Below are 23,739 nucleotides of genomic sequence, written 5' to 3'. Positions count from 1 at the left end.
GACTGCTTCCTTCCTGGAGGTGTTCAAGGCCATGTTGGATGAGACCTTGAGCAACCTGTGCTATGGCAAAGGCTTGGAATTAGATGATCTTTGAGGTCCCTTCCAACCTAAACCGCTCTATACTTCTGTGATCTTTTCTCATGCATTTGGATGGCTTTTCACATTCCAGCATCTCCTGACCACAGCACTTCAACACCAGCTCCATCCAGGAGTGCCCATAGCAGTGAGGATTGACAGTGACACTTCCAACCTCCTGACTGTTGCTCACTGGGGGCTGAACTTAGAATCATAGAATCATAGAATCAACCAGGTTGGAAGAGACCTCCAAGATCATCCAGGCCAACCTAGCACCCAGCCCCAGACAATCAACTAGACCATGGCACTAAGTGCCTCATCCAGGCTTTGCTTGAGCACCTCCAGGGATGGTGCCTCCACCACCTCCCTGGGCAGCCCATTCCAATGCCAATCACTCTCTCTGGCAGGAACTTCCTCCTAACATCCAGCCTAGACCTGCCCCACCACAACCTGAGACTGTGTCCCCTTCTCTCTTGCTGCTTGCCTGGGAGAAGAGACCAACCCCACCTGGCTACAGCCTCCCTTCAGGTAGTGCCCATCTTGATCACAGAATTATGGCATAAGAGAGAATCATCACAGTATCACACAGTATCACAGTACCATCAGGGTTGGAAGAGACCTCACAGATCATCAAGTCCAACCCTTTGCCACAGAGCTCAAGGCCAGACCATGGCACCAAGTGCCACGTCCAATCCTGCCTTGAACAGCCCCAGGGACGGCGACTCCACCACCTCCCCGGGCAGCCCATTCCAGTGCCCAATGACTCTCTCAGTGAAGAACTTTCTCCTCACCTCCAGCCTAAATCTCCCCTGGCACAGCCTGAGGCTGTGTCCTCTTGTTCTGGTGCTGGCCACCTGAGAGAAGAGAGCAACCTCCCCCTGGCCACAACCACCCCTCAGGTAGTTGTAGACAGCAATAATCATGGAGTGGTTTGCACTGAAAGGGACCTTTACAGGTCACCCCCTCCAACTCCCTTGCATTTATCCGGGACATCTTCAGCTAGATCAGGTTGCTCAGAGCCCCAGACAACCTGATCTTGAATTTTTACAAAGATGGGACAGCTGCCACCTTTCTGGGCAACCTTGATAGCTAGCAATAAGGGAAAGTTCTCCCCCCTCCAGGGTTGTCCCCATTGTACCTACACCGTATCACAGTCACGGTCATGGGAAATGAAATCATGTTTTTGCAGTGGACTCATTTCCTCCAGGCTGTTTGGCCACTGCACACAGATGTGTGTGTGTGGGACTTGTGCTTTCCTTCTAGAATCATAGAATCAGTCAGGGTTGAAGGGGACCACAAGGAGCAGCTAGTTCCAACCCCCTGCCATGCCCAGGTGCACCCTATCCTAGAGCAGGCTGCCCACAGCCTCAGCCAGCCTGGCCTTAAACACCTCCAGCCATGGGGCCTCAACCACCTCCCTGGGCAACCCATTCCAGGCTCTCACCACTCTCATGGTGGGTCTCCTGTGGGTCTACTCCACACCAACACAAATGAGTAAGAGTTTGGGAGTTTCTGAGTGATATGTGTGAGAGGAAAGGTGCAGACCAAAGCATTAAGCTGCCTGCAACCAGTGCTATCAGAATATACCCATAGGTGCTAGACCACCTTATTTTCCTTAAAAATGGAAATTGGCAACAGTCCAAAAAGTGAAACCAAGTAAGTGGCTTTACTGTGCCAAAATGCAGCCAGGAAGGTCAGGGGCAGGTAGTTTTCACTGCCTCCTGGAAAACTCTGGCTGAAATTCAAGTGAATTTTTTCTGGGGGGGTTGGGTTTGGAAAGGATCTCCTCCTGCTAAGGGGAGCAATGGCTTAGAGGACCACTCCTCCATCCTTCTTCACTCTCATAGCATGCATTAAATCCTTTTATCTCTGGAGCTCACAGCATGAAAGGGTCATTTGTTTGCTGCAGTAGGAAGGATGGTATCTTTTGTGAGGAATTTTCATGCTAAGGGGGCACTGAACATAATCCTGTCTGGCTGATATTGCCACCAGCCCGTGGTTGCAGGGCTTCTCTCCTCCTTGGACCAGATCCTTTCAATTTCTTCTATTGAGGACAGTCATCAGGCAATACTGGCAGCCAGCCCAGGCAAACAGGGGCTCATTACCAGTTATTACCCCTGGGTCTGCAGCTGAGATTTGGCACGGGTGGACAGTCAAGGAGGAAGAGATAAAAAGAACAGTTCTCTGGGAATCCTTTCTTTTCTATATCTCTTTTTGCTGTTTCTACCTTTAGCATACTTTGTTTGTGTGTCTGTTTTTAAGCATCTCTTGTCAAATCTCCTGTCTGCTCCTACAGCCCTGTCTGGATGCTTTTCTGTGCAACCTGAGCTAGATCGTATGGTCCTGCTCTGGCAGGGGGGTTGGACTTGATCTGTGGAGGTCTCTTCCAACCCCTAATATCCTGTGATCCTGTGAACCACTAACATCCTGTGATCCCATTTTGTGGTTAACTGGAAGCCTGGTTTCCAGTTTGGTGCAACCACAGCTGAGGATCCAAGATAGGCAAGATAATAACACAACTAAGGAGGTGGCTAGATGAGAACTCCCTCCTCTCTTTAATACCTAGCTTTCACCTGCTAGGTCTTCCTGCCTGTATTTTGCTTCCTCACCTCTTTTCTTGCAGACATTGGTTAGTCTGCAGGAAATAGGACATCTCCACAAAAGCTCTTTTCCTTCAGCTGGAGTGGAGATGCTTTCTCATAAATCCAGGGTTTCCTAAAATAGTTCACGTTGCTATTTTCAGCTAAGCTCACTCTTGGTGGTGTTTTCAGAAAAGGCTGCTGTCAGCTGGTGGAGAAACAGGAACTGTGACTCAGGAGACCTACACACTTCTTCTCCTGGCTCTGCATTCCCCCTGCAGTGGTCAGACAGTTTGATGTCCTACAGTCACTGTAGGACTCTTCCACATGAAACACTCTCTCCTCTTCCCAATGCCTACACAGAGCCCAAATCCATCCTATCCAGTGTCCAGGTCTGGGCTCCTCAATTCAAGAGAGATGTTGAGGTGCTGGAAGGTGTCCAGAGAATGGCAACAAAGCTGGTGAGGGGCCTGGAGCACAGCCCTGTGAGGAGAGGCTGAGGGAGCTGGGGGTGTGCAGCCTGCAGAAGAGGAGGCTCAGGGCAGACCTCATTGCTGTCTACAACTACCTGAAGGGAGGCCGTAGCCAGGTGGGGTTGGTCTCTTCTGCCAAGCAGCCAGCAACAGAACAAGGGGACACAGTCTCAGGTTGTGGTGGGGGAGGTCTAGGCTGGATGTTAGGAGGAAGTTGTTGGCAGAGAGAGTGATTGGCATTGGAATGGGCTGCCCAGGGAGGTGGTGGAGTCACCATCCCTGGAGGTGTTGAAGCAAAGCCTGGCTGAGGCACTTAGTGCCATGGTCTGGTTGACTGGCTAGGGCTGGGTGCTAGGTTGGCCTGGATCATCTTGGAGGTCTCTTCCATCCTGGTTGGTTCTATGAAGACCATCTAGTTTGACCCCACTGCCTTAGGCTAGGACTTCTGCTGCTAGACCAGGTTGCTCAGAGCCTCCTCTAACCATACCTTGCACATCTCCAGGGATGGGGCATTCACAAATTCATCTTAGCTCCAAGTTCATCTCGGTGTTTTTACTTCCTAGGTGTCAGCTCTCAGGATGCTCCAACTCCTTCAACCCCAGGAGGAAAGGTCACCACAATTACTACAAGCAAACCAGGAGAGCCATCACCCACCTCGACCCCATCAGCTGCCGTAGTTCAAGGGACCACCCCTGCAAACAAGCTAGAAAATTCATTGTCCACCTCTGTGGTAACAACCACCACTGCTGCAGTGACCACCATTACAAGTCCACCATCCACCTCTGTGAAACCATCTTTCACAAGTCAAGGGCTCACCTCCCCAGACAACCCAGGAAACCTACCACTCATCCCCACATCAGCACCCCACCCACCTCAGCAGAACAGCTCCTCAGCCAGCTCTAGAGCATCACCAACCAGCCATGCTGTAACCTCCAGTGCTGCCCAGCAGAAGACTAGCACTTCAGGCAACTTGGGAGGCTTGGCAGACACTGCTACTCAACGTCCTGCCCCCAGTTCTGTCAGCAGCACTCCAGCCACCACAGGAAGTTTAGGAACTGGGGTTGCATCCTCTCCCAGCCTGAAAGCTCAGGGAAGCCAGTCTGTGGACCAGTTGACCAGCACCACTGCAAGCACTGGAGTGCCAGTGACCAGCTCTTGTCCTGGGCTCAAGGATTCTTGTGTCACTCCTCCCACACCTATCTCAAAACAGCCTGACTCTTCTTCCAGTTCTCCAGTTCCAGGATTGGCCTCTGCCAGCACACTTGGAAGCACTGGCACTTCTGTTACCCCTCTTGGTGGACCTGTGTCCCACCCCACTAGCAAAGCCTCTCCATCTTTACCACCTGACAGCACTGCAAAGGTCTCAGAGGCAACCACCGCACCAACTTCAGGAGGAGGTAATAGAAGATGAGAATCTCGATTCCTTATACTGGGTAGCACTTCTGTGGGCTTTTCTCTTGGCTACACTAAATACCTCCTGTCCTGACGGGGGGGGTGTTAGCCACAAACCTTCCTTCTAGGAACAGGGTGTAGGTCTCCATCTCTTAGCAAGGGATACCACATGGACTCCACATGAGTCAGTGTGAATCCCACCAGAGACCTTTATTGTTTGTTCTGACTCCATCTGTATAGTCTAGAGCATAGAGCATCATCTAGGCAAGAACAACCCAGACTTTTAGATACATCACACCCTGTTTTTCTCATTAACCAGGTGTCCACTCTCGTCTCCCTGTGGGAGCCAAGGCTGAATGGCCACAGACTGGCTGTTGTAATTCCCTCTCACACTGCATTCCCACAGGGTGTCATCCTCTTGGCCAGCACCATTGTCTCCATCACAACTGGTTGTTTAGGTCCCTGTTGTCATCACTGGAGATTGAGCCAATGCAGTTAGTGAAATTCAAGTAATGAGTCACAGGATCAGAGAATGTTAGGGGTTGGAATGGACCCAAGGAGATCATTGAGTCCAGCCCCCCCTGCCAGAGCAGGACCACACAATCTAGCACACAGAGGAACACATGCAGATAGGCCTTGAAAGGCTCCAGAGAAGGAGCCTGTTCCAGTGCTCTGGGACCCTTACAGTAAAGAAGTTCCCCCTTATGTTGAGGTGGAACCTCTTCGCTGCAACTTAGACCCATTGCTCCTTGTCCTACCCCAGGGAGCAGGGAGCAGAGCCTGTCCCCCACTCCTGGCAGCCCTCAGATACTTATAAACATTTATCAAATCCCCTCTCAGTCTTCTCTTCTCCAGACTAAACAGCCCCAGGTCCCTCAGCCTCTCCTCATAAGGCAGTGCCTTCCAGTCACCTAATCATCCTCCTGGCCCTCTGCTGAACCCTCTCCAGTAGATCCCTGTCCCTCTTCAACTGGGGAGCCCAAAACTGAACACAGTATTCAAGGTGAGGTCTCATCAGGGCAGAGTAGAGGGGAAGGAGAACCTCCCTGGATCTGCTGGACACACTCCTCCTAATACACCCCAGGATCCCATTGGCACATTGCTGTGCCATGCTTAACTTGCTATCCACCAGCACCCCCAGGTCCCTCTCGACAGGGCTGCTTTCCAGTGGCACAGCACTGACACTGGCTGTTGGATGGACCAAACTGTGCCCATAGCATCATCGATTGCACTTACTTGAGGTTCTGTGTCTGCAGAAGGGAGGGAGCAGTGATGAGTAGAGGGCTGGAGGCTGACGTTGCAGAGCTGGTGAACAGATTGACAGCACCCCAAATGCTGGCTGTGGGAGATCTCTAGTGTGGCTGACAGCTTAGTGAAGGCTGTCTGGGCAAGCACAGAAATAATCTTTAGATGGCTAAGGAGATTTTGCAGCAAAACTCTGAGCCTAAACCCTCTGAAGAGTCTAAGCAGTAGGGTAGGATGTTCACCATTGCTGGGGGGAGGGTTGGCTGCTAGCTTCTGTCTAAGCAGCATTAGGAGTCTCCATGTGGTGTTTAGGATCTTGCTGAACATCCTGGAGCTTTACAGAGTCACCTTAGTTCACAAGTGTCCTGATAAGGCACATTTCAGGGTCCCTATTGGTATTCTCTCTCGTAGTGTTTATGAGGAAGCAAATTCATGGATGTCCCTCACTGTGGAGCCTCCATGGAACCTTCCAGAATTGTGTGGCATTATGGATTCAGCACACACCTGGCTCTGAATAGAAGCTATGATGACCCTTTATTACCTTCCTCCAAAGAACATTGTTCTTGAGGCAGTTTCCAGTTGTCTGCAGTATAGAAGCCACTCCCAAAAAACATCTCCATCCTTCCAGCTGTCAGCATCACTGAATGGGCCAAGGTCTTAGTGCAAGACCACCTCCACTGGCTTCACTCAAGTCATGTTTTGAGCACATCTGAAGGCATAAGGGGGTGAAATGAACACCTTCATAAACGATGTTTCATTCTCCCCCTGCTCCATGGGATTGTTCCCCATTAAAGGATGATTTATGGAATTAGGTTAATTTGAATTTGAGGATTCAATTATAAACCAGGAAGAGGTCTAAAACCTCTTTACATTTAATAAATAGGTGAAGGAATGCAAAAGAAACAGATGAGTTTGAAATCACTTCTCTGCTGGAGCCTTCAGAATGCATCTGGGAGAGAAATACTCCTCATTTTTTCTGTGGAAGAGGCAGGAGTCCCAAAAAGTAAAGAGGCTGTGAACAGAATGTGGACATTTGAATTCATTTTGTCACCCTTTAAGGATCTATTAGGAACCCAGGGATGGAGATCCAGTTCTTTAAAAGGACTTGGGAAGGCAGAAGGCTGCCATGCTCCTTGCACTACTCTCATTGCACTGTAAGATGCCTCAGACCTCAAACAAAAGCATCTAAGATGATTGCAGGTATTTGAGACACCTGTGGGAGTGGTAGATGTGGCTATGTGCCCCTTTGGGTTTAGCAGGCAGGCAAGCAAAACACCCTAGGCTGTCCTCACAGTGCTAGGCACTGCTGCTGAGGATGTGCCTCTGGACATGGTCCACAGCTGATAGAGAGGCAATCAGCAGAAGCTGTGGCTCTTCATCCCCTCCTACCTGAAGGGAGGCTGTAGCCAGGCGGGGTTGGTCTCTTCTGCCAAGCACCCAGCAGCAGAACAAGGGGACACAGTCTCAATTTGTGGTGGGGAGGTCTAGGCTGGATGTTAGGAGGAAGTTGTTGGCAGAGAGAGTGATTGGCATTGGAATGGGCTGCCCAGGGAGGTGGTGGAGTCACTGTGGCTGGAGGTGTTCAAGAAGAGACTGGATGAGGCACTTAGTGCCATGGTCTAGTTGATTGGCTAGGGCTGGGTGCTAGGTTGGACTGGATGATCTTGGAAGTCTCTTCCAACCTGGTTGGCTCTATGGTTCTATGATAACTCTGTCAGATATATCCTCTATACTGTCTTTCTCCTTGTTTTTTTGGTGTTTGGTTTTGGTGTGTACTGGGGACTCAGACCAGAAGAGCCCAGAAGCTGGATCTGTGCCAACCAAACCTTCAAGCACTCCCCAGAGCCCTGCCACTGACCAGCCACCGACCGCAGCCCTGGGGAACCAGACCGAGTGCAGCACATGTGGCCTCCATCACCCTAACATTTCTTTGCAAAATGAGGTAAGGACACCTAGAGGGAGGTGGGCACTTTGTAGTGGTGTCTCTTCATATTCAGCTGGCACCCCCTGTGCCGTTCTTGCCATGCCTGTGTAGGAGAGAACTGCCTTAGATGGCCGCAAAATAATTCTAGATCATAGAATCATGGAAAGGTTTGGCTTAGAAGGGACCTTTTAAAGGTCAGCTAGCCCAGCCTCTTTCTCCTGTAGCTTTCTAGTGAAGACACATGGTGGATGGAGGTAAAGGAGATGATGGTCTAGGTTTTGAACAAAGGAGAAATGAAGTTTGGGAAGAGGGAGTGAAGCGTTGTGGGCAGCAGCAGCTGCCTGGGTGTGGGCTTGGGCTTGGACTTGATGAGAAGGCAAAGACCACAATTCAGTGTGAACCTGATGGATGATGTTAGGAGAAAATGGTTTGGGAGATGGGGAGGTGGGGGGATGTCTCAAAGAGCAAGGCAGGAGAACTGAAGATCCTAGTGCTAGAAAGGAGAGAGGAGGATTCTGCTTCTAGTTGCTCATCTCCTGTAGGGTGGGCCCACACCATGGCATGGATCCTCCAGTTGCCCAAGCCAATTCCTGCTTTACCCTGTCCTGCATCTTAAGCCTGGCTTGGGAAGTGCATTAGCAACTGTGCCAGCTATCTGTGGAAACACTTCCCAAACATAAAGGGTTGAGTGAAGGGCTCCCAGACTCGTCTCATTTCCACACAGTGGATCAGAGCTTTGGCTGGGATGTCCCCAACCATCCTTCCAACCTATATCAACCCTTTGAGAGTTGCTTTTCTTTTCTCTTTCCAGATCATCTGCAAAGACCAAGTGCAGAACAACTTGCCCAACATGTATCTGAAAGAAGCCAGAACCTGTGTAAGTAGCAGCCTTTGGAACTTAGGTGTAAGATCAGCAGCCACACTGCTGTTGGAGATCAGCTTTTAACCCGTGGTGCTCTGAGCTTGGATGCAACCACTCTTGGGGTGTAAAATGCTGCATGAAAACCCACACTCAGCAGTATCAGCCAGTGGGGGATGCGACAGGAGGAGAAGAGGCCCATGTGGTCTTCTTCAAGTAGACCATCTGAGTCCACCCAGGTCCCATAAATGGAGCAATGAAAGATTTTAGAGGGTGAAAACTTCTAAGGGGGAGGATTTTTGCCTTTACAGAGAGTCCAGAAGTTCATCCCAAAACCAAAGCAAAAAATAATGCAGAGTTCCTCCACAGCTGTTGTGGACTGGATGAGACCTTGCAATCTCCCAGCTGGAGTAGGGTGGCATCCAACTGCAGAGCAACTGGGAAGAACAGCAGCCTGTAGTTTGGGATTCACTGTGCTTCTTTATGCTCTGTCAGAGCTCATAGAACCTTAACTTAAGAGCAGAAGACTCCATTTCATTTGTTTCAAACCTTCTACTAGACCAGGGAGCAATAAAACATAGTATGAAGGCTGGGAAAAGGCAAGCCCAAGCCAAGACTGCACACCAAGATCCTTCTTCTAGTGGGTGGGTACTGCCTGCTGCCTTGTCTGAGGGACAGTCTCAAGTTGTGCTGGGGGAGGTCTAGGCTGGATATTAGGAGGAAGTTGTTGGGAGAGAGAGTGATTGGCATTGGAATGGGCTGCCCAGGGAGGTGGTGGAGTCACTATCCCTGGAGGTGTTCAAGAAAGGACTGGATGAGGCATTTAGTGCCATGATCTAGATGACTGGATAGGGCTGGGTGCTAGGTTGGCCTGGATGATCTTGGAGGTCTCTTCCAACCTGGTTGATTCTATGTTTTATATTAGGCATTGGAAATACATTCTACATCCACCTCTAAAATGGTTCCTGTGGAAACTGTGAGCTTCCTGTAATGGGGAAGATGCTTTTCTTGAACACCTCCAGGGATGGTGACTCCACCACCTCCTTGGGCAGTCCATTCCAATATAGAGTACTTCAATATAGAGTACTTCAATATTGAGTACTTCAATATAGAGTACTTCAGTATAGAGTAGTTCAATATTGAGTACTTCCAATATTGAGTACTTCCAATACTGAGTACTTCAATGTCCTTCTTGTAGTGAGAGGCCCAAAACTGAAGAGCATTCATGCACCAGCAAGCTAAGGGGTGGGTGTACATCTCAGCTTGGCATCATCCATCACTCCTATCCACCCACTCCGCTGGGCAACGGCAGGCCAGAGCTGGCAAGCCAGCAAGTCTGCTGCCCTGTTTCCCTTAGGTTCCTCTGGGCATCGTCAGGAGCTGGAGCATTGTTAGTACAAACCACCAGCAGCTGCAGAAGGGCTGCAAGGATGCATCCTCCCAGAGCATCGCTGCCCTCAGCTGCCAGAACACCTCCCACCCCCTTGCCGCTAACTTTCCCCTCAGCCCGCTCCTGAAAATGGCAACGAATTTAATGCCTCCCAAGCCGAGCAGATAACAGAGAAATGGCACTATCTGGTTTCCCTGCTTTGTGGGCCTGGTAAACAAGTCTCTAGCCAAATCTTGACAGCAAAGTGAACAAATCCTTTGCATTTCACAGCCCGTGGGAAAACAGGAAAGCGTGCGCCGTAAGGAGCGGTGTTCCAGAAACGGCTCCAGTGCTGCTCCGCGGGAACGAGGCAGGGGCAGGGCAGCTTTCTGCTGGAACCTCAGCTCCAGAGAGAAGCTGAGGTCCACTGAGGTCATCCTGGGGGTCTAATGGTGGGGCTGTGGCCAGATCACACATAGCAGAGAAGACAAGGCAAGGCTGGGCTCACGGGGCAGCACTGGAGATGCAGGAAGCTCAGGAAGCTGAAACTGGGCACTGCAGGCATTGCCTCTCCCCCCACTGCACCTCAGTTTCTCCTGCTGCAGTAAATTTAACTCAGAAACCCACCTAAGCTTGTAAATCCTAGAAGAAACCTCACAAACATTCAAATGTATGCTTAGTACCACTTCATGGGCCAAAGGTACTTTATGGACTAGCTTATTTACAGCACCTTTCTTCTTCAGGTGATGCTTTTAACCAGGGCTGAACAGTTTCACAGTATCACAGTATCATCAGGGTTGGAAGAGACCTCACAGATCATCAAGTCCAACCCTTTACCACAGAGCTCAAGGCCAGACCATGGCACCAAGTGCCACGTCCAATCCTGCCTTGAACAGCCCCAGGGATGGCGACTCCACCACCTCCCCGGGCAGCCCATTCCAGTGTCCAATGACTCTCTCGGTGAAGAACTTTCTCCTCACCTCCAGCCTAAATTTCCTCTGGTGTAGCCTGAGGCTGTGTCCTCTCATTCTGGTGCTGGCCACCTGAGAGAAGAGAGCAACCTCCTCCTGGCCACAACCACCCTTTAGGTAGTTGTAGACAGTTTGGTCCATGTTCCCTCACCAGCTCTCTTTCCTCTTCTCCTTCCTTTGGTTGCAGCAGGATTTCAGTGAGATCCTTAATGAGGCTTATGAGGTCCATGCATTGCATTCCAGAGAATCATAGAATCAGTCAGGGTTGGAAGGGACCACAAGGAGCATCTAGTTCCAACCCCCCTGCCATGGCCACAGACAGCCTAGCCTAGAGCAGGCTGGCTTTAAACACCTTCAGCCATGGGGCCTCAACCACCTCCCTGGGCAACCCATGCCAGGCTCTCACCACTCTCATGCTCAACAATTTCCTCCTCACCTCCAGGCTGACTCTCCCCACCTACAGCTTTGCTCCATTCCCCCCAGTCCTGTCACTCCCTGAGAGCCTAAGAAGTCCCTCCCCAGCTTTTTTGTAGGCTCCTTGAGACACTGAAAGGCCACAAGAAGGTCACCTCACAGCCTCCTCTTCTGCAGACTGAGCAGCCCCAACTCTTTCAGTCTGTGCTCACAGCAGAGCTGCTGCAGCCCTCTGAGCATCCTCCTGGCCCTTCTCTGGACACACTCCAGCATCTCCACATCCTTCTTGTAATGGGGGATCCAGAACTGGGTGCAGTAAAAGGGTGGTTGGTGGCACCCAAGCTGTGGCACCCAAGCCCTGTGAGCACTTCTCAGGGGTTCAGCATTTGTCCTCCATTGTGTCCCCAACTGAGACATGGATATACCCAGAAAGCTGAGTCAGAGGATGCTGTCCCCAGCCTGGGGGATGCAAAAGCAACAGTGAGACCACCTAGGCCCAGCCCCAGGTGTTTTGGGGCATCTGCTGTGTGAGCCCCACCAGTGTGGGGACAGCAGAACAGTGTCTGGTGCAGGAGGATGGACACCCTCACTGAGCAGGGTCATGGTCCCCCTCACCCTGCCCAGCTGACAGGGGTGGTTTGTTGACTCAAGTGCTGTTAGCTCATTCAGGGATGTTAGTTTTAGGTCCCCACCAGTGTGGGAACCGGATTCGAGCTGCTCGGCAGCGCCTGTCAACTGCAGCCAAGGAATGCGAGCGGCTCCGGCGGCGGGAGGGGAGAGCAGCCAGGGCCATGGCACCACTGCCAGGGCATCCCTGGCAGCTCCTGCAGCCTTTGCATGCCACTCTTCCCACTCTGGAAAGAATAAATCCCTCCAGGTCCTTCTCCAAAGGGAGTCTAGGTGCTGTTTGTCACCCAGGGCAAAGCAGCTCGGTGCTCAGCTGGGTTTCAGCCTCACATCGCATTTTCCTTCTCACGTGTTAAAAACCCAAAGAGCCAAACAACATTTCAAAGGCCTGACTTTTCTCCCCGTGGGATGAGGAGGGGAATCGGGTCATTAAAGGCTGACAGAAGGCAGAGCTGTGGGAAAAGCTGGGGAAAGAGGGTGCAGGGAGGCAGCAAAAACGCCTTTCCTGCCTCTGCCAAGCAGAAACTGCTGCACAGGCAGGGACCGATAAGCTGCAGGACACTGAAAGAGTAGGAGCACAACCCAGCGTCCAAAGATGATAAAAGCACCACCCTGAGCAAGCTGTAACCCTTCTCTGCCCTGTCCTGCTGGGGATGAGCTTTCTCAGGCATGCTGCCTTGCCAAGGTCGTGTCTTGCTGCTAGTAGGCTACCAGGCTGGAGACAGCTTTTCCATCCAGCTCCTTTCCTTGGGATGGTTTGGGAATCTGCCTTGCAGAACAGGACCTCAGCGTGTCAGCTAATGGTCAGCTGAACATGAGCCAGCAGTGTGAGCAGGTGGCCAAAAAGGCCAACAGCATTCTGGCTTTGATCAGTAATAATGTGGCCAGGAGGAGTAGAAAAGTGACTATCCCCCTGTTCTTGGCACTTCTCAGGCCACATCTTGAGTGCTGTGTCCAGTTCTGGGCTCCTCCACTGCAGAGAGATGTTGAGATGCTGAAATGTGTCCAGAGAAGGGCAATGAAGCTGGTGAGGGGCCTGGAGCACAGCCCTGTGAGGAGAGGCTGAGGGAGCTGGGGGTGTGCAGCCTGCAGAAGAGGAGGCTCAGGGCAGAGCTCATTGTTGTCTGCAACTACCTGAAGGGAGGCTGTAGCCAGGTGGGGTTGGGCTCTTCTCCCAGGCAACCAGCAACAGAACAAGGGGACACAGTCTCAAGTTGTTCCAGAGGAGGGAGGTCTAGGCTGGATGTTAGGAGGAAGTTGTTGGCAGAGAGAGTGATTGGCATTGGAATGGGCTGCCCAGTGGTGGAGGCACTGTGGCTGGAGGTGTTGAAGCAAAGCCTGGCTGAGGCACTTAGTGCCATGGTCTGGTTGACTGGCTAGGGCTGGGTGCTAGGTTGGCCTGGATGATCTTGGAGGTCTCTTCCAACCTGGCTGATTCTATGATTCTATGAAATGCTGGTTTCAGCTTTGGGCCCCTTACTATTCGCACATTGAGGTGTTGAAGAGTTTTAAGAGCATCAAATGTGGTGAACAAGTCTTGTGAGAAGCAGCTGGGCTTGTTTAGGCTGGAGAAAAGGAGGCTGAAGGGTGACCATCTTGCTCTCTAGAACTAACTGAAAGAAGGATGGAGTGAGGTGGAGGGTCAGTCTCTTTCCCCAAGCATCAAGTGAAAGGACAAGAGGAAATGGCATCAAGTTGCACCAGGGAAGGTTTAGGTTGGGCATTAGGAAAATATTCTTCCCCAGAAGGGTTGTCAAGGTCTGGAACAGGCTGCACAGGGAAGTGGTGAAGTCACTGTCCTTGGAGATATTAAAAGCTGTGGAGATGTGGTGCTGAGGGACTATGATTCAGTGTCAGTCTTGGCAGGGCTGAGTGAACGCTTGGCCTTGATAATCTGAAAGGTCTTTTCCAGCTTAAAGGATTCTGTGATTCCAGGGTGAGAATTCAGCAGAGGGGCCTGGGGAATGTTTCTCCCCTGTGAAGCTAAAGGAGAGCTGAGGGCCAGCAGAGGCTCCCAGGGCCAGCTGGGGCCTCACGATGCTGAGCTCACCCTCGCACTGTGCCCGGGGTTGGTCTTCCGCCCCGGCAAGTGCATCCTGTCTCTGCTGCTGCTTCCCAAATATTTAGATAAGATGGGGTGAGATTAGCTGCCTCCCTTGGCCTGGCAGCTCCTGCCTTGGCAGTGGAGCAGGCAGGATGGAGCTGGCCATCGGGGCAAGCAGGACCCAGCCCGGAGAGCGCTGCAGAGGGAGAGGAAGGTTTGGGGCGTTGGAGCCAGCCAGGGCATGTGCCACTTGGTTTTGATGTGCATGGAGGACCTTGTGTCCCCAGCATCTGTGTATGTAGGAGGGCCAGCATCTCTAGCTTGGGGAGCTCCCAGCTCCTGTGAAGAGCTACCAAAAGCCTTAGAAACCCCTCAGTGGAGACATGGGCTCCAAGCAACCCTCTCCACCACAGCAGCCCAGACTAAGCCCTCCAGAAACGCTCCAGTTTGTCTGAAAGCAAAACACAGTCCCTTGACTCTGCAGAGCCACACAGCTGTGGCCCTGGGGAGGACAGGGACCTGAAGTAATGGGGACAGAGGGTAGCAGCATGAGTGATGGGAGGGCTGTAGATGCCCACGGGGGATGCAGAGCCCTGCCCTGCTCCCGCTGTGGCACTTCAGCCTCCTCTGCCACCTGACCCCCCCTCACCCCAGCCTGCTTCCCTTGGGGACCTGCTATTCCTGTGACACCAAAAGCTGCAGTTCTCAGCTAAGGCCAGCTCAGGGCCCTGGTGGGGAACAGCAGCTGAGAGCTCAGCTTCTCAGAAAGAAACCACTTTCAACCTGTCCTGTTCCCTGGGTGGCTGATGGCAGGTGGGCAAGGCAAAGGGACGGGGAAGGATGGGGACGGCCACAGCATCCCTGGTGATGGGGTGGGATCCTCCTCGGCAGTGAGGGCAGGAGGAGGAGGAAAGGGATTCCACCCCTCTGCTCCACTGGTGACAATTCACCTGCGCTGCTGGGCCCAGCTCTGGAGTCCTCAGCACAGGACAGACAGGGACCTATTGGAGCAGAGCCAGAGGACACCACAGAAATGACACCACTCTGCTGTGAGAGCAGGCTGAGAAAGCTGGGGGTGTTCATTCCCGAGAAGAGAAAGCTCTGAGGAGACCTTATTGTGGCCTTTCAGTACTTAAAGGTACTGACACAAAGCTGGGGACAGAGCTTTTATCAGGGACTGTTGTGACAGGACACAGGGGGTGATGGCTTTAAACTGAACAAGGAGAGATTCAGGCTAGAGAGAAGGAAGGAACTTCTATGGGACATAGTCTCAAGTTGTGCTGGGGGAAGCATAGGCTGAATGTTAGGAGGAAGTTGTTGGCAGAGAGAGTGATTGGCATTGGAATGGGCTGCCCAGAGAGGTGGTGGAGTTGCCATCCCTGGAGATGTTCAAGCAAAGCCAGGATGAGGCACTTAGTGCCATGGTCTAGATGACTGGACAGGGCTGGGTGCTAGGCTGGACTGGATGATCTTGGAGGTCTCTTCCAACCTGGTTGATTCTATGGTTCTATGGGAATTTTTCACATGGGATGGAGAAACACTTGCCTGGAAATGTCCAGAGAGGTGGGAGATGCCCCACCCCTGGAAGCATTCAAGGTCAAGCCTGATGAGGCTCTGATCAAGCCGATCTAGTTGCAGATGTCCCTGCTCAGCAGAGGGGAGGTTGGACTAGGTGACCTCCAGCAGTCATGTGCAACCCAAACCACGCCATGATTCTGTGCTCAGTCTCTGGCTGGGGGGACAGTGCTGAGCTCTTGCTGTCACTGCAGGCCGAGTGGAGGAGTGCCAGCACCAACAAGTCCTTTTTTGAGAGCTTCTGCTCGACAGGCCAGCACACCTTCAACGCCAGCAGGGAAGCATGCACCGTGACGCTGAGCTCCCACGAGCGCCGCTCCCAGCACTGGGCCGTGCAGGCAGTCTTGCACAGTGAGTATGATGACACCACCCTGCCCCAAGAGGCATGACTATGGGAGGAGAGGTCCCCAGCACACAGATGGTGCCTGAGTGGTTTCTTTCCTTGGGCTGCTCCATCTCAATGGCTTGAGAATGGCACAGTGAGCCCAGAAATTAGCTCTGCTGCCCAGTGAATGCACCAGACTCCTGTGCCATCCGTGGCAAACCAAGGCAGGGACCAGGCTCAAGGAGAAAAAAATTCCTCCTAGCTGGTCACCATCCTGTACCCAGTATAAATCCTTTCCCAGGGGAGCAGAGGGTTTCCTGCCTACATGAGAGCTCAGCCTGGAGACGCCCAAATGCTGCTTCAGCACCAGGCTGCTGGGAGGATGGAGACACCACACTGCCCTAGTGCAAAGGGCAGGAAGGACTGAGCTCTATCCTCTTTATCACCATCAGGGCAGAGGCTGGGCAGTGGGTCCAGCCTCCAGCACTCAACCATGGGTGGGGCAGCCAGATGCTGGGAACTAATTGTGCACCTCTCTGGCATGGCCTGGAGCAAGTGGTTATAAGCCCCTTGCCAATCAGAATAGCGATACCAGAGGCAGTGGGGTCTCTGGGGCTGTACTGATGCCAGGAGAAGAGGTCCCAGCTCTTTGTCTGGCCATGGAGGTACCTGCAAGGGTTGGCTTCATGCCCACACCACCTCCATACAGGAGGCTTCCCCATTTATGGGGAGGTGGTGGCACAACCTGCCCCCTCTTTGTGCTCATTGCAGCCTCTTTCTCCCCCCCAGTTCCTTTGGACTCTGAACAAGTCCTTGAGGAGTTGAAGGAGAAGAAGAAGTTAGAAGAGGTAAGTGGTTGCCCAGCACCTTCCCCATGGATGTCTGCCAAGGCAGGCGGCACAGGAAGCCCTGCCGGGGCCTGACCCATCCCCTCCGCGGCAGCTCGGCATCGCCAACATCACCTACGACAAAAGGGAGCAGGAGATGGTAATCAACGACGAGTTCAGCACGCCCCTGATCATCACCATCGTCACCCTGGCCGGCTCCCTGCTGCTCATCGCTGCCATCTACGGCTGCTGCCACCAGCGCTTCTCCCAGAAGAAGGACCAGGTGCGGTGGGAGAGGGGTGGGACAGGTATCCCAGGACCCTTTTTGTCCCAAAGACATCTCCAGCAGAGGGAGGTCATCGGTGTTGCCAGCCAGCATCATCCTTTTGTGTTGCTCAGAGGGTGCTCAACTGCTGCAGATGCTCTGGAGGGACAGGAGCTGCTCCCTGTGGTTGTTAGGGAAGGAAGCAGCAGGATGGAAAATCAGGGCCAGGGCAATGAAGTTGTGGTGGTGGAGTAGGACAAGAAGCAGCACCTATCCTCACTGCCACCCAGGAGAGCTTGGCCATAATTTGAGCAATGAAGGCTTTCTCGACTCAAAATCCCTCTCCAAACCCACCTATATTCCCCAGCCCTCAAAATACTTCTGTGTGTGCAGGAGCAGAGTTGGGTGCCCAGCACCATGCTGATGTTTTCCAGGGGTGTCAGTGGCTGCAGGAAGCCCACAGCTGGTTGCAGTGTGTCAGGACAGCAGGACAACTGCAGCAGGGCATCAATGCCTCATGGCTCAGCCTTTAGGAGAGCTGGGCCAGAGCCAAACATCAGAGCAGAAGGTTTTAAGGAAGGGCAGATATGGGAAAAAATATCTTAAGATCATTTTGGTCTCAGGAAGCAATTCAGGGTGATGTTAGTGCAGCATCCACCTGCAAGGAACGCCTGTTCCCAGGCCCTGCGGTGGAGACAACTCTGCTGTGTGCCCAAAGAATGCAACAGCCTCTGCTCCTCTGGCTGAGGGTTCAGCTCTGGAGGAGACATAGCTACAGAAAGCAGGCAGAGAGAAGGAAGGGAAGAGAGAAAGGAAGAAAGAGAGAAAAGAAAGAAAGAAAGAAAGAAAGAAAGAAAGAAAGAAAGAAAGAAAGAAAGAAAGAAAGAAAGAAAGAAAGAAAGAAAGAAAGAAAGAAAGAAAGAAAGAAAGAAAGAAAGAAAGAGAATGTGAGAGAGAGAAAGAGGAAGAGAGAGCGAAAGAGAGAGAAAGAGAGAGAGAGAGACAAAGAAAAAGAGGGAGAGGGAAAGAGTAAGAGAGAGAAAGAGAAGGAGAAAGAGAAAGAGAGAGAAAGAGAAAAAGAAAAATAAAGAGACAAAGAAAAGAAAGAGAGGAAGAAAGAGGGAAAGAGAAAGAAAGAAAGAAAGAAAGAAAGAAAGAGAGAGAGAGAGAGAAAAAGAGAAAGAAAGAAAGAAAGAAAGAGAGAGAGAGAGAGAAAGAGAGAAAGAGAGAAAGAGAGAAAGAAAGAAAGAAAGAAAGAAAGAAAGAAAGAAAGAAAGAAAGAAAGAAAGAAAGAAAGAAAGAAAGAAAGAAAGAAAGAAAGAGAGAGAGGAAGAGAGGAAGAGAGGAAGAGAGGAAGAGAGGAAGAGAGGGAGAGAGGGAGAGAGAGAGAGAGAGAGAAAGAGAAAGAGAGAGAAAGAGAGAGAGAGAGAAAGAGAGAAAGAGAGAAAGAAAGAAAGAAAGAAAGAAAGAAAGAAAGAAAGAAAGAAAGAAAGAAAGAAAGAAAGAAAGAAAGAAAGAAAGAAAGAAAGAAAGAGAAAGAAAGAAAGAAGAAAGAAAGAAAGAAGAAAGAAAGAAAGAAAGGAAGAGAGGAAGAGAGGAAGAGAGGAAGAGAGAAAGAGAGAAAGAGAGAAAGAGAGAGAGAAAGAGAGAAAGAGAGAAAGAGAGGAAGAGAGGAAGAGAGGAAGTGAGGAAGAGAGGAAGAGAGAAAGAGAGAAAGAGAGAAAGAGAGAAAGAGAGAGAGAGAAAGAAAGAAAGAAAGAAAGAAAGAAAAGAAAGAAAGAAAGAAAGAAAGAAAGAAAGAAAGAAAGAAAGAAAGAAAGAAAGAAAGAAAGAAAGAAAGAAAGAAAGAAAGAAAGAAAGAAAGAAAGAAAGAAAGAAAGAAAGAAAGAAAGAAAGAAAGAAAGAAAGAAAGAAAGAAAGAAAGAAAGAAAGGGAAAGAGGGAAAGAGGGAAAGAAAGAGAGAAAGAGAGAGAGAGAGAGAGAGAAAGAGAAAGAAAGAAGAGTCCAAATGATGCAATCAGAGTGAACAAAGCTGGTGGAGAAGCAAAGCTCTGCATCCTAGTTGATCGGTGTTTAAGCTCTGCTGGGGTCCTCTCGGAGCACATGAGGTTTCGCAGCTGAAATCTTCCTGGCTGGGGTGAAAAACTGCTCATCAGGGCCAGGGAGCAGTGTGACACTTGGGTACTGTTCAGCAGACAGGCAGAAGAAACAAGGCAGATTCAGTAATGGGAAGGGGTGTCCCTCAACACAGAATGGAACCAAAGAGCAGCTTAGTTTGGAAGGACCTCAAAGCCTGGATGGGGCACTTAGTGCCATGGTCTGGTTGACTGGACAGGGCTGGGTGCTAGGTTGGCCTGGATGAGCTTGGAGGTCTCTTCCAACCTGGTTGATTCTGTGATTCTACCTTAAAGATGACCTCATTCCAGCCCACTGGCCATAGGGAGGGACCCCTTCCACTAGTCCAGGCTGCTCAAAGCTCCATCCAACCTCCCCTTGAACAATTCCAGAGAGGGGACACGATACAGAGGGACAGGTAGCAGCCCTGGCTGGGTGCTCTGGCGGTCAATGCCCACCAGCCACGGGGAGAGGTAGCAAAACCAAAGCGAAGGGATCCTCGGTATGGCTCTGGCTCAGAGCATGGGTAAGGGCCTTTTGTCAGGCAATTGCAGCAGGGAGTTAGAGAATCAAACACATTTCTCTTTCCTAGATCTGGTTTTGGGTGGTTTCTCTGGTTTTTTTTTCCTTCTACTTCTTTCCCCAAAATGACTTGAAAGGGTTTTGTTTTTTTTTTTTATTATTATTATTTTAATTTTTCTCCAACCTTCCCTCCCTACCCCCACTCCCCCCCCCCTCCTAAACCCTGCCGTTGTGTTCCCTTGGAAATAAGCAGCACATCCACCCTGATCTCCCCGGGTTTGATGATGGACATGTGGCCCTGATCTTTAATGTGAGTTCCGACGCAGGGATCGGAGGGGCGGGCGCCGCATCCGTAACCCCTGCAGCTCTCACCTCCGGTGCTTGGTAGGGTTCAGGAGCTTTTAACAGGACTAAAGCCCAGCTTTAAAGACCCCCTGCCCCTTGCTGCGTGCCGTGGGGGGGTGCCTTGCCATGGTGGGAGACAGCATAGCCCAAGCTTCCAGCCCTTTGGGGCTTGCACCAGCAACCCCACGGGGTGAAACGGTCCCCATGAAAGCCCAGGTGCCTCCTCTCTAAGCATCTCACCATCCTTGCCTATATCCCCCTTGCCATCTGTAACCCAGGGGACCCCCCCAGCAGCACCTTTGCAGCCCCCCCCTGCTAGCACCAAGCCCTGTGGTTTTGCTTCTCCATCCCTTTCCTTCTCCATGGATTCCCCCTCATACCTGTCTCCTGACGTTTATTAGGAGCACTGCAATGCAGCAAGATGTAAATCCAGGCAGAGGGGTGCCCACAGAGAATCCCCAGGATCCCCAAAAAGGGACTGGCCAAGGAGTGTAGATTTCTGGTGAATGCCTCCAGGGCAGGGCAGGGATGAAGGAACTCCTAGAATGAAAGCAAGATTAGGATAGGCTGAGGGTCTGCCACAGGATGAAGGGCTGAGTCAGAGCCTGAAGCATGGCATACCAAAAGACCAGGGTGATACAGTGCTTGATTCATCTTTCCCTGCCTGATTTCCACTGAGAGCTGCAGAAGGGGGAGAACTGCTGCTTACAGAGGGGCAAATGGGCTGGCAGCATCTGCAAAGTGGGACGAGCCCACAGGTCAAGGGGAAGACAAATATTCAAGCAGCTAAAAAGGGGCACAGGAGCAAAAAGGGGAGGGGAAGAACGGAAGTGAGTTAGTGAGGCAGGAGCTGGGATGCAGGTTCAGGACCAGGCAGTGATGCTCAGCCTCTTCCCAAGGTCCTAGGGGGACCAAGCCATGGCCAGGCTGAAGCTGGCAGCTGCTCCTGGAGGTTTTCCACATGTCTCTGGCTGCTCTTTCCTTCTTCCTACCATTAGCAGTCTCTCTCTTGCCAACTCCATGCCCTCCCGTCGCTGTGTCAGCGCTGACTGCAGCCCTCAGCCTCAACCTCATCATCAAAATCTCTCGCTGCAGCTACATCCATCTCTAGGGGGCAGTGACCACAGCTGGCTGGGAGGTGACACGCCACCATGTGGTGGCACACACGGCACAGCCGAGCTGTTTTTCATGGGGGTTTCTGGGTTTTCTTTCCTCGCAGCAGCGCCTGACCGAGGAGCTGCAAACAATGGAGAACGGTTACCACGATAACCCCACGCTGGAGGTGATGGAGACCTCCTCTGAAATGCAGGAGAAGAAAGTGAACCTCAACGGCGAGCTGGGGGACAGTTGGATCGTTCCTCTTGACAGCCTCATCAAGGAGGACCTGGAGGAAGAGGAGGACACGCATTTATAGGATGCAGAACTTGATCAGGCAAAAAGTGACCACCCCTCCCCCCCCCCCAAAAAAAAATATAGAGCCCAGAATCCCTACACACACAGAGCTCCAAAACAAAACTCCCAACACAGCCCAGAGAGTACTTTAATAAACTAATCATGGCCCCTTATGCCACTATATGGAGTGCAGGGTTGAAGAGGATGGGACATGAGAAGGCACCTCCAGGGTGTCAGCACAAGCCACCGTGGTGGCTGCATTCAGGCAAGCATCCTCCATCACCCATGGGTGCTCACCAGGACCTACCATGCCAGACCTGACCAGCTGTGGGCAAAGGCAGTGGCCTTGCTCCTGAAGAGATCCTGCTGTCTCCTCCAAGGGTGTCCCCTCCCCTCCTGCAGGATGGAACCACACCAACCTCATCCTGTTCAGCAATTTAAAAGGCAAAAGAACTACATGTAACTAGGATGGGCGAAGGAGCATCTCCTGACAGCAAACCAGCACCTGGCAACTAGAGCTAGAAAGATCCTCTGGCCCACGCATTTTAGTCATCACTCTGCCCTCCTCGACACCCAGGCATGGAGCAGAGAAAGCTGGCACAGCCTGTTCCTTCCCAATCCACTTCCCACCTTCCCAGCACAGACACGAGAGAGCCCTGTGCTGTGCCACAGGCAAAGGAAAGCCTCCAGACCTGGCCAACAGGAAGGCTGTGGCGGTGCCAAGTGATGCTCAATCCTGTGCCACCACCAGCTGTGCCACAAAGGGCTGCAGGATGCATCCTGCACCCAGCTGAAGACCAGGAGAATCCCAGCAGCTTGCTGTATAGATGCAAAGGGAAGGAGAAGGAGTGCTGCCCTCAAGTTCAACCCTCCTGGGAGGTGTGCAATGAGACTAAGAGCAATACCTGATCACCAGCCCAGGCTGGGAGTTTCATGGTGCAGGAGCTCAGCTCCAGCTCTGCTGCTGCACTTCCCAACAGAAGCAGTGGTTGCCTTCCAGGAATATGCAACAGCAGCTCACAGGCCACCTCCATCCCCCTTGAGACCACGGATTACATGCACAAGGATGGGTTGTGACTGTTGTGGTCATCTTGTCCTGCATGTGCAGCAGAGGAGGTAAGAGAGCAATGGAAGCATGAGCCAGGTAGCTCGGAGTTATCCAGGGTTTTCCATCGGTGCAGCCCTCAGTGTTTCCTCCCCACAGGGTTCATAACTTCACTCCACATTCTCAAGCTCTTCTTCAAAAGCCAGTGAGATAAAAGAGACCTGCAATGAAACTTCCAGCTCAGCAGCAGAGCTGGGCCTGAGCTTTGTCCTGCAGCCCCTGGCTTCTTGTCCAGGCCTCCCTTTGTTGTGAGTCTGGAGAAGAGAAAGGGAAAATACGCAAGGAGGAGAAAGTGGCTGGGCTGAGGCCATTTCTGCTTTTCTACTCCCCACCACAGCTCCTAAACGGCTCTAAAAGGATGGGCAGAGTTTCACACCTTTGTTCTGGCATTAGTAAAGCAGAGGTCAGAGCAGGGCTCCATCCTGCAGCAGGAGAAGACAACCAGAACGTCACTTGGGTGAGTGCATCTCCCAGCACAGGAGGATGGTGGTGGTCCCAAGCCCTTTATAAGGCAGAGGAGCTGCAGATGAAGAGCAGTGGCCAAGCACAGCCCTTCTTCTCCCCTGCCTGCCATTGACCATTGCACCATGGGGTGATTTCCTTCAGGCTCAACCACCAAGTCAACAAGATGGAGATCTGCTTCCCATGGCTGCCATAAACAAGAGGAAAGGCAGAGCTGAGCAATGGAAAACTTGGTGAAAATACACTCAAACCCAGAGTGCATTTTCAAGGCAAGGCAGACCTCAGGAGTACTCACAAAGGAGAGGGTCAGGGTGGTTTGCTCAGCCCCAGCACAGAAGCTGGCAGAAGATAGATCTTCTCAAAGGGACTGGCTCTTCTCCCACCTCTCCTGCACCAAAGGGCAGAGTTTGAAGTGTTCAAACCTATATATTTTTGTATGTAAATATTCCTGCTATTCTTTAGCAATGTATTCAGCACACTTCACTTACCTGTGCACTGCACTGTGGGGAAGCAATTTTGGAGGGGAGGGAATTTAAAAAAGAAAAAAAAAAAAAAAGGAAAGAAGAAAAACACTGACAGGAAAAAAAAAAAGGAGAAAAGAAAATAAAAAAGAGAAAAGAGAAAAGAAAAAAGAGAAAAGAGAAAAGAAAAAAGAGAAAAGAGAAAAGAAAAAAGAGAAAAGACAAAATAGAAAAGAAAAAAGAGAAAAGACAAAATAGAAAAGAAAAAAGAGAAAAGAAAAAAGAGAAAAGGGAAAAGAAAAAAGAGAAAAGAGAAAAGACAAAAGAGAAAAGAAAAAAGAGAAAAGGAAAAAAAGGAGAAAAGGAAGAAAAA

The 23,739-nt window shown here is 51.3% G+C and overlaps 1 protein-coding gene across 1 annotated transcript in view; it reads left to right on the top strand.

Moving 5' to 3' along the window:
* PODXL (podocalyxin like) overlaps positions 1 to 23,421 on the top strand; it is a 60,584-nt gene extending 37,163 nt beyond the window's left edge. Inside the window, exons 2-9 of the mRNA XM_064141519.1 lie at positions 3,691 to 4,524; positions 7,552 to 7,706; positions 8,500 to 8,565; positions 15,742 to 15,898; positions 16,662 to 16,720; positions 16,815 to 16,982; positions 19,855 to 19,911; positions 21,166 to 23,421. Of these exons, the coding sequence (XP_063997589.1) occupies positions 3,691 to 4,524; positions 7,552 to 7,706; positions 8,500 to 8,565; positions 15,742 to 15,898; positions 16,662 to 16,720; positions 16,815 to 16,982; positions 19,855 to 19,911; positions 21,166 to 21,360 (1,691 nt within the window). The 3' untranslated portion in view covers positions 21,361 to 23,421. The remainder of the gene's footprint in view (positions 1 to 3,690; positions 4,525 to 7,551; positions 7,707 to 8,499; positions 8,566 to 15,741; positions 15,899 to 16,661; positions 16,721 to 16,814; positions 16,983 to 19,854; positions 19,912 to 21,165) is intronic.
* The last annotated feature ends 318 nt before the right edge of the window (positions 23,422 to 23,739 follow it).

The sequence above is a fragment of the Pogoniulus pusillus genome, chromosome 4, assembly GCF_015220805.1.
Source record: "Pogoniulus pusillus isolate bPogPus1 chromosome 4, bPogPus1.pri, whole genome shotgun sequence".
NCBI classification, from domain to species: domain Eukaryota; kingdom Metazoa; phylum Chordata; class Aves; order Piciformes; family Lybiidae; genus Pogoniulus; species Pogoniulus pusillus.
The sequence above is the reverse complement of the archived record's forward strand: the minus strand, read 5'-3'. Positions and strand labels throughout refer to the sequence as shown.